At 38.7% G+C, this 10,540-nt stretch overlaps 1 protein-coding gene across 1 annotated transcript; it reads right to left on the bottom strand.

The window, feature by feature from the left end:
• Positions 1 to 3,724: 3,724 nt before the first annotated feature.
• On the bottom strand, positions 3,725 to 9,395 carry pcare1 (photoreceptor cilium actin regulator 1). The gene is made up of 2 exons (XM_084394228.1): positions 5,751 to 9,395; positions 3,725 to 4,129 (listed from the first exon to the last, which is right to left on the bottom strand). Exons 1-2 carry the CDS (start codon positions 9,059 to 9,061, stop codon positions 3,997 to 3,999), a joined length of 3,444 nt encoding a protein of 1,147 aa, XP_084250354.1. The 5' UTR covers positions 9,062 to 9,395; the 3' UTR covers positions 3,725 to 3,996.
• Between the last annotated feature and the right edge of the window lie 1,145 nt (positions 9,396 to 10,540).

Below are 10,540 nucleotides of genomic sequence, written 5' to 3'. Positions count from 1 at the left end.
TTTATTTCCATAATTCCATTCAAAACATTAAACTTCCATAGATTATAGATTCAGGGCCCACAACTTAAACGAGTATTTATTCAAGTATTTAGTAGTTTACTTGTAGTCATAAAACCCATGAAACCAAGATTTAAAAATTTTAGAATATTACATGAAATCACACAGTAATTATTACACAGTAATACCATGGTCATTGAACCAGGTTTTGGTTCTTTTGGCAGTGTGGGCAGGTGCAAATCCTGCTGGAAAATGAAGTCAGCATCTCCATAAAGCTTGTCTGCTGAAGGAAGCATGAAGTGCTCTGAAAATGTCCTGGTAGACGGCTGCGTTGAGTGGACAGCACAGTGGACCAACACCAGCCGATGACCAACACAGACTGTGGAAACTTCACACTGGACTTCAAGCATCTTGGATTGTGTGCCTCTCCATTCTTCCTCCAGACTCTGGGACCTTGGTTTCCAAATGAGATGCAAAATGTGCTCTCATCAGAAATCTACCAGGACATTTTCAGAGCACTTCATGCTTCCTTCATTTTCCAGCAGGATTTGCACCTGCCCACACTGCCAGAACAACCAAAACCTGCTTCAATGACCATGGTATTACAATTTTTTATTGACATGGCAGATTGTTGCAAAAATGACAGTGCTCTAATAACAGTTGTTGGCTGAATACATTAATAAATACCAATTGACACTGAACACGATATAAATGTAAGGAAGACCAAGTTCCAGTGAAATATCTTCACAATCTCCTATGATGTCTTTACCTCCTTCATTATTTGTGTATTCTGAGTGGCAGTTTCTCTCTGCAGATGATGAGGTTATCATATGAGACAACATCTGAAATACACAATTGAGTTTAGAGTTACATCGTGTCTCTTCCATTTGATTATGTAAAAACAATTATGTTAATGAAGACCAAAATTAGCAAAAATGGACAGTATGAGCCCTTTGCCATGTTAAAAGGAAAAAGTGATATAAAGGCATGGAGCTTTAATTCAGATGTTTGCCCAGTGTAAGATCTCCATCTTGTGGACAGTTATTGTCAGTGTATATGTGCCTCTTTACATAGAAGTAATTACTTTAAATATAATCAGATCTTTATGCACAATTTGGATACCATCAGGCTCTATTATTTATTTATGAATTAATAAAATGTGATCTCTTGACTTATGAAAGTAATCATGTCATGCACTTTTGATTTGTACCCAAGTCTGTATACTTTTGGTTTGCCTTTAATTCTATAGTGTGACCCGAGAGAAACGTTTGCGGGCTGTGAAGAAGGTGTATATTATTAGTTTGACCCACTGAATGACTACTCTTCCTCACTGAACTATGACTGAGACTTGGAATCTTGTTTGTCTGATTGACTGAATGAAAGTGGGTGTGTCGACTGCTCAGCATGTCTTTCCCTTTCACAACAAAGACAGCCTTGTATGGACTATTTTTGTCTTTTTTTTTTAAATATGCAATGACAATGTTGGAAATTTGATATACTCTGCTGTCATTCGTGATTTGTAGACACACGTTTTAATAAAGTAGTATACTTTTTGGTACAAATCAACTCAAATTATTTACTCATAACACATAGATATATACTGTATGTAAATATGTAATAATATCACAGAATCAGTGAGCTTTTTGGTGATCAGTTTCAAAGACTTGAATAACCTACTCATCAAAATCTCTATGTAACATTAAGCCAGAGTTTCAGTTTTGAGTTCAGCCACTTTTAGGGGTTGTTTACACCACACCATTTTTAACTAAAAATGGAAAAATTGTTTGGCCGTTCATTTACACGACACCGGCGTTTTGCGGGCCTGAAAACGGGAACTTTTGAAAACGGGTTTCAAAGTGCACGTTTTTGAAACCTGTATAGTAATTGTGTTTTGTGAAAGCGGTGACGTCATGCGCATGCGTTTTACCTGTTCAGTCTACATGCGTGTCAGAATTTGCTTTGTAATATTGTATGGTATGCTATGTTAATTGTTCTGTCTTAATTTAAAAAAAATAAAAAAGGAAAAAAATATATATATACAGGCGCGTAGTTTTTCTTTACAAAGTGACATCGCCAACTACTGGCCTGGCAGCAGAATACAGCGTTTTTAGTCGTATTCGCGGATCCGGGAACGGGGATCATTATGATATTGTTGTCTGTAGCCTACACTAAAACACAAACGAAAAACTTTTCCACTTTTAGTTCATCGGTGTTGTGTAAACGTGCCAATGCTTGCGGTTTCGTTGTTTTGTTGCCTTTTGCTTGGATTATCTTCTTCGCTTGGCCTCATCTGCTCTTTGCCTACAACTAGTGATGGGGAAAACAAAACTTTGATCAATTGAACCAATTGCAAAATGATTCACTGATTTATTTAGGCCGTTTGATACACGCTCTGAATCACTGGTTCAAAACAAATGATTCGCAAAGCTTTTGAATCTTTGTGAAATGTTTAGAAAGCGTCCATCATGTCCTGCTACAATGTTGCACTCAACCATTATATTATTATATATTAAATTAAGATATATATATAATGTATGTGTTGTACCAGAGCAGGTATGTTACAATTACTTTTTAATGCTTTTTAAATTAAGTTTGTGTTACAATATGAGGAAGATGAAATCACAGCTCAGTATCTTAGCTCAGCCTGTGCTCTTTTCATCTGGCAGTATAGCCTCTTTGTTCTCCACCTCTTTTGTCCTTATTAATGCTTAAATCTTGCTATAAATGTGCATTACCTTTTTTTCCATTAATGCAAAATGCCCCAGGTAAACGGCCTTCTTACCCCTTTAGATGAATAATTATTATATTATTTTACTATAGTATGTAATGTTACATTTTGTGTTGACAATTAAACAGGAATTTGTTTCTATGTATTTCCCCTATTAACACATTGGCTGATGCATTAGCATATTGTACATGCTAAACTGAAATGCACATTAAATACACATTGTTCTTCAGGAGGGGTATTTCCCGCTTTTCTCCTCAATGTACTTTCTAAAACTTTCAGCAGTACTTTCCACATTTCAGTTGTGCATTGCCAGTAAAATAATTTACACTATATGACCTTTTCAGCACTAATGACAGCTTAATTCCACAGATGTATCTGTCACATTCTTTCAGAATGAAAAGAACACACATGCATTGTCTCTATGGCACTCTCTTTTCAAAAACAGAAAAATGCTATTGGGAATTATGGGAATTTGTGCATGCAGCACAATTATCTCAGGTACTGTAGTAATTGTTTTTTTGGTATTTGGTGCATGCTAGCTATAGATGTTGTTGCATACCAGTCATGGCACCTAGATGACACTTTAGGGCCCTGCTTAAAGGGAAAGTTCACCCAAAAGTTAAAATTCTTTCATTGATTACTCAATCAATACAAACACTTCGTTCATCTTCAGAACACAAACAAGGATATTTTTGATGAAATCTAGAGTTTTCTGTCCCTCCATTGATAGCTACACAACAACCACTTTGATGCTTCAAAAAGTTAATAAAAAGATCGTAAAACTAATCCATATGAATTGAGCATTTAGTCCAAAAATTCTGAATAAAAATATAATGAACAGATTGAATTTAGATTTTTTATAATGATAATGTGTAGGCTATGATTAACTAAATTCCTTGGCATAATGCACAATCAACATGCTTTTTTTAAAAGAAAAAAGAAAAAAGAAAAAGAAAAATATCTGTGATGCATTATTTTTATTTTTATTTATTTTTATTTGCATATATTTAGAAATAAAAATACAAAAGGCCAGCCAATAATATTCACAGTACAAAACATTGTCAAAACAAATTTCAGACCAAATGAATTGAGGCAACTAGACCAAATACTGTATGTACTGAAGTAAACACTGAAGCTGAAAAGATGAAAATGTGATTGGAAGTGACAATGAGAAGGCCTTCTCAGAAATAGCTATTTTCATTTCCCAGCAGGAAAATAAGGTTTTAATCCCATCCAAGGTTTGCTAATCCATAATCTCACTCGCTCCTTCCTCATTTCCCCCATTCCCTCTGTAAACCCTGACCCACGATGCACAAGTCTGGATGTGAGACAGACCGAACTGCTCCTCGGATTTCGATTTGCTCACTCCATGGCTTTTCTCCTCCGACTGGACCATCTTCCAATCTGTCATAACAAATCAGAATAAGGACATTAGTGAATTGAAGGATTAGGGAAGTGGGCCAGAGCTGGTTAGCACTGGTCATCAGCAAGTCATTGAGAGCTTAGTTCCCAGGGATTAGCATTTATATTACAATGTGCGTGAGAGAGGAAAGTGTATCTAAATTACACCTTTCATGTTTCTTCGAATTCAAAGAAAATTCAATTTTCATTATATACTGTGCTTGTCAACCTTCAGCACTGCATACACATCACACAGACAAACCGAACATGATCTACTGTATGTCTTGTGACCATCTATTTACAAAGAGGCCATCAAATACACCTGCGTGTGACTGAAAGGAACACATTTTCTACAAGGCAGATAAAATAAGGAAAGATTAGACATGAATTAGGTAATGAAGCAATAGTGTTTAGATGCATGAGCCAATGGCTTAAATAACTGCAGTACATGTCGCCTTTAATAGTAATTACAAAATGTTAAAGGTGTTAAAATATTCTGAATATGAAATCTGTTTATACTGCATGTACATATTTCCCCATTTGAATTACCTCTTGACTCGGGTCATACCCACACTCCCTTTTAAGTGACTGTGTTTTGGGTTTTCCCGTCATTCTTTCAGTTTCTCGAAAACTGGTTCCAAAAACATCTAAATAAACAAGTTTTCCCACGTGCTTATCTTCCTTAGTATACAGTTTCAGTTTTACATTTGCTAGCTGTTGTTGTTGTTGTTGTTGTTTTGAAAGTTTTTCTCAGAAATGAGAAGTATACATATATAAAAGTGTAATTGCTAGGCCTTTAGGTTGTAAATATTGCTGGATATATATATCCTACTCCTTGCGATGATGACATTCTGCAAGACTTACTCACTGGACCTCACTGAAAACATTACACATTTTTAAACTTTAATTAATATTTTAAACCATTCAATAACCCTTATTTAATTTAATATTTTAGAAATGAAGAAAGAAGAAAGAAAAAATAATAATTACAGTTTAAACTGCAACCAATCGCAGATAGATTTGTCTCTTATTATTCACCCGCGAGCTGAGTGACATTTACACAATCAACCCATAATTGAATTTCAAAAACTGCACTCTTTATTATGACAGAGACAATCATAGTGCTTGTCCTCTAACATTTTCTTATTCTCTTTAAAAATGAAATCGGGAACAGAGGATGCAATTTCAAGCATGAATGGTACTTGCTTCAGATTCCCTTATCAAAAAGAAATCAAGAAACTATGGATACTGTATCGCTATTGAGCATCGAAATCAAAAGGAGCTGAGTTCATAGATCAGAAATTAAAAGCTCAAGTTTTCACATCAGTGAACTCAGTAGTACTGCTCACAGGACTTTTCTGCAAAGTTATATAACCGTTTTTTATCACCCTTATCTTCTTCAGAACATTTGTGGAGATATTAACTTCATTTTCATGATGACATGGATAAGTAACCATGAAGCAATGTTGAAGAGTTAAGAAAGACATAACAGTTTTAAGTTGACTGAGGTGATGAGTCAAGTCTGTGCTATGCGCATGCTAAATTTCAATGAAAATTGCATCTCATACGATGCATACTATACTAGATTACTAATAAGTAGATATCCAAAGTGTGTTAGACTCACCCATGGGTGCTAATTGCTGGTTCACTCCCACATGTCTCTGCTACAGAGATGACTGGGACCCTGGGTGGCAGGCTGGGCCTCCTGTCTGACTGGCTTCGCCGGACGAATGGCTGAGGCCCTCGTACAGACACTGGCAGCCGGCCACGCTCACCCCATGGGCGAGGCAGAACACTGCTGCCGGTAGAGGTCCATGCCTGAGGGGGCTTGGGTGTAGGAACAGGTTGAGCCTCGAATAATGATGATGAGACTGGGCAAAACACTGAACGAGCATTACTAAATACTCTTGAAGAGTCCTCACTACTGTTTTCTCTGGACCATCGCTGCACTTTTGGGGAAGCAGGAGGTGATGGTGCCTTAAAGGGGTAGGTTAACCCTGTCATCGTGATGGGGGTGGGGTCTTGTCGCATTGCAGGGGTGCTTGGCAGTGTTCGTTGGCCAGCGGAAGGAGGGGTGGGGAGTTTACGAACTACAGGAGGACTCGATGAAGTTGAAGATGAGGGTTGACTTTTTAATACTGGAGGACTAGGGAGTCTTCGATGTAACAGAGGTGTGGATGGTAACATGCGGTATCTGGATACAGGTGGAGTGGCAGGGGTTTGGCTCCTGCAGGCACTGTTTGGCACTTGTGTTCCATTGGTACTGTTCTCCTTTTGTGAAACCCCTACATCACCTTGGCAGAAGAAAATCTGCCTGTGACCCTGCTCAGCAAATTTCTCTGTTGGTGAGTCAGAAGAATGCCTCAAGTGGATTATCTTTCTTGCTTGTTTGTAGAGGGAGGCAGCCTCCTCACTTTCCGTGTCTGTTTCATGGCTGGAATCATGGTGAACACCTTTCAGAACTCCTCTGGTGTCCTGGTGCGTGGATCGAACTGGTGACATGCTAACTGAGCCCTTACACAAATTCCCCCTACTCGGTAGCACTGTAACAGACTGCAGAGAGGCTCGCAACCTCCGAGACATTGCGCTCCTTTTTGGCTGGGTGGATCGACCCCTGCCTGTTAGATTTTCTCCTGTGTCCTTTGCATGTACATTTTCAAAGGAATTGTCCATGAGTACCTCAAGTGGAGGGGGTGGTAGATTGTCAATGTCAAGATCCTCTGTCCTTTCAGAACATCGTGACTCCCCTCGACCACTGAGTATACTATTTTGATTGAATGCTAATGTGCCAGAGGGACTTAAACCTGGAATGATGGGAACACCACACTTTCTTACACCAAGCATTTTTGCACTGTCTGGGATCTGTTTACTTTCCTCCAACCCCTGACTAAAGGTGTCAATCAGTTGTTTAACAGAATTCCTTTCCTTATACAATCCTGAAGATGGGCGAGGTGACGGCGGAGGGCTTGGCACAGGCATTACCTTAACAGGCTCTATAACAGGGGGAGCTTTCTTGTCTTTTTCCTTTCTCTTTTCTTTGTCCTTTTTCTTTTTTTCTTCCATCTCATCCTTTGCACTTCCTTGCTCTACTTTTGCATTGAATGACTTTCTTTGATTACTTGGAGAGAAAATGTTCCTATTCAAAGAACGCTGCCTGTCAGAGGCAACTGATGAAATGGTTTGCGGTTGCTGGATTTTCTTAGATAAACCTTGCTTTGTATTATCTTCACACTTAACCTTGGTCATCTTCTCCAGCCTTTGGTTGAGTTCCTTTTGTGTTCTCTCAAGTTCAGTGAGTGTAGGATCTTCTGCTTTATTACGTAGAGAATCAGCTGATCTCGACCGTTTTGTAACTGTGGTCTTTTTCTTGGATGTTTTAGAGGCAGATGTTTGGGGTCTTTTAGAACTTTTGTCACCGTCCTCAGTCCACTGGTGACTGCTGCTCATTGGGCTATCCGTATGTTTTGCCTTTACTCCAGGGCCTTGGGATGGCAAAAAACGAATCCTGCCACTAATGGCATCTTTCAGCTTTAATGTCATTTCAATGTTTTGTGGATTCTCTATTCGCTTTGTTGGCAAGCGATGTGGTTGTCTAAGGTCTGGAATAGAAGAATTTGATTGTTTCCTTCTTTTATCCTTGCAATTTTCCTCTTCACTACCATTCTCTGCATCATCCCCGTCACCTTCATCCAAGGAGACAGAGCCAAGTAGTGATTCTGTATCCCTCTGTTCTTTTTCTGTAATAGTGCAAGTTGAGTCTATAGAGTTAAGAGAGCTGCTTTTGCTCATTGTTTTGAGAAGTCTGCCTCGGTATGAGCCTTGGTGTACTGGTGTAAAACCACAAGGACTACTTGATGTAGCATGAATGGTTCCAGTTGACTCACAACTTTCTCTGCGATGGCGTTGTCTGTCTGAGCCTGCCAGGGACTCACTTTCTGCCCCAAGACCACTGTCTTCACTAAAAAGTGCAGAGTCTTCTGGGCCAGGTCTTTTCTGTGATGCAGCCTCAATCCGAGAAAGCAACCGCATTAATCTAGACTCTGATGCGCGTTTTGTCCTGAGCTTCTCATCTAGAATTTCAGTAATGGAGGAAAAGTAATCCACTGCTTCCTCAAGAGCAGTATCCCCAATTCCACACACTGACTGACCCACTTGACGCATCTTCTGTATGGTATACTGAAGGAGTTGTTGTAGCAGGTCTGGTGGGGGCTCACTGCAGGTGGAAGAGGTCACATTTTTTGCTGAGTTGGGTGAGGAGGAATTCTTTTTTTCGCAAGGCCAAGCCAGATGCTCTCCATTTCCTTTTAACATCATCTCCCCCTCATCCACGATTTCCTGCAGCCCTTTGTTTATTTCCTCATAGCGTAATACCATGAATGCCACCATGGGTTGCAAAGAAATTTGGGTTTGGGCAGCATGATCGAGTAACCCTAACAGATCTTCATATTTAGTGATGCTAGGGTTGAGATATGCATACGCTGCTTGATGAGCCTTCACAAGTGCCTCTGGAAAGTCTACTTTTTCTTCATTTTTTCTTTCCTTTTCTTTCTTCTTGTTTAGTTTTACACCTTTCGGACCTTTCTTTGACTTCTTTGCAGTCTTTTTCTCACAAGCCTCTCGTTTTTCTTCTTGTCTTTCCTTCCCCTGAGGTAATATATTGATGCTGATCTCTTGTACACCCAGTTTGTCAGAAGCAGCCCCATCAGTTTCAGGCTCAGCCGTAGATTGTTTCCTCCCTAATGACGTGGAACTCGTGTTGTTTCGAATCGCTGAGTTGTTTCTATCTGTGTCCCCTCCACAAGATCCTCCATTGCTCCCCTCATTAGACGGTGATTCTCCTGGGCTCTCGTGAGTCCCTGGAAGTAGAGTTCTCCCTCTTCTGAACGCACCCTGTACTCCATGGAGACTGTTCCCCCGTGATGGAGAGCAGCCCATTTCAGAGCAATTGCAGTTCACCTAGATTTTGCAAAAATACAGTCCAACAAAGACAAGGAGGCAGACCACTCCATCTGACACCAGGATGTTTGAGAGTCACCGGCTGCACTTGTCATTTTCAGATGACTCTAATTACCTGACACACAGCTGACTGTCTCTATGTATCCTCACGGTAGAAGGAAATTGTTTGGAAAATAAAATGTGAAGTCCCAATGGAGTCTCTTCTCTTTCAGTTAAAATATGAAAAATATATTCCACAATTGGTCAAAAGTGTTTGCAGTTCTTTTAAAGCAAACATTGTCAAGCATTTTCTCTTTCGCCGTAGAGTCCCTCTGTACCTTCTGGAGGACGAACAGCTAAAGAGATTAGTAGGGATTTGAGAGTAGTCCTATGCATGCACATATGTCAAATAAAACACACGGTCTCAAGACCTTAAGCTCATTAAGGTAATCACGGTTGTTTTCAGGTAGCTTTTTATAGCTCAAACCAAATGGCCCACAGCAAAGTTGGTAAATAAAATTCTTCAGTGAGCTATTGTAAATTATAATTATTATATAAACCTCTTGAACAGAGAAATATATTTATTCCCAAATTAGTATATTTCATTGTGACACATTGTTTTTTACAAGGTATAAAAACATTTCACATCTTAATAAATTCAGTGATAACAATAACTTTTGTCACTGTTGTGTTAGCACAGTAACACAAAAACCCGTATTTAGCCATGGCTGCTGATTGCCGTTCTGACGTCAATGCAAGAGAGGGGAATGCCAGCAAAGAATCTTGTTTACGCAGAAGAGATCAGAACTATTGGATGAAGAATTCCCAGAACATTTTAGGGGCATTACATTATTTATACAGTAATATTGCAAAATATTTACATACACTTTTTCACTTACCTTTTTTTTAATTTTTTTTTATTACTTAACTTTATTTTCTACTCAGAATGGTTAGCATTATTTTACTCACTCTTAAAATGACAGCAATATCTAACTGTAAACTAACCCTTCCTGTTCCTGCATGATTGACAGGTCCTGTGCCGGCGGCTGGAGCTGTGCACTGCAACTCTAATGTAATCTCTGGATCTCAAGCAATGTGTATTCAAGAAAGGGAACTGTCTTTAATTGAAAAAAATATATATATTTTATTCATTACCACTCAAATAAATAATAATAATAATAATAACATTGACATTTATTAAGTTGCTTATACTGTTTTATTATTTATGTTGGTGACGGTTATTCTGCACATATTATCACAATTAGCAATTGTACATGTTAGGAATTACACAACACTCACAAAGCACGCAGGGTCACAGCACCCTGCTTGCCTACAATATTTGTAAAGTCTTTCATATTGAATCTGAAATATGAGATATAAGATATTTATGCATCCAAAATGTATCAAGGGGTTTATCAAAGTAGCATCAATTACATCAACAGATTTTGTGATTTAAAAAAAATAAATAAAAAATGTACG

This window comes from Rutilus rutilus, assembly GCF_951802725.1.
Source record: "Rutilus rutilus genome assembly, chromosome: 21".
Lineage (NCBI taxonomy): Eukaryota > Metazoa > Chordata > Actinopteri > Cypriniformes > Leuciscidae > Rutilus > Rutilus rutilus.
This window is presented reverse-complemented; position numbering and strand designations above follow the sequence as displayed.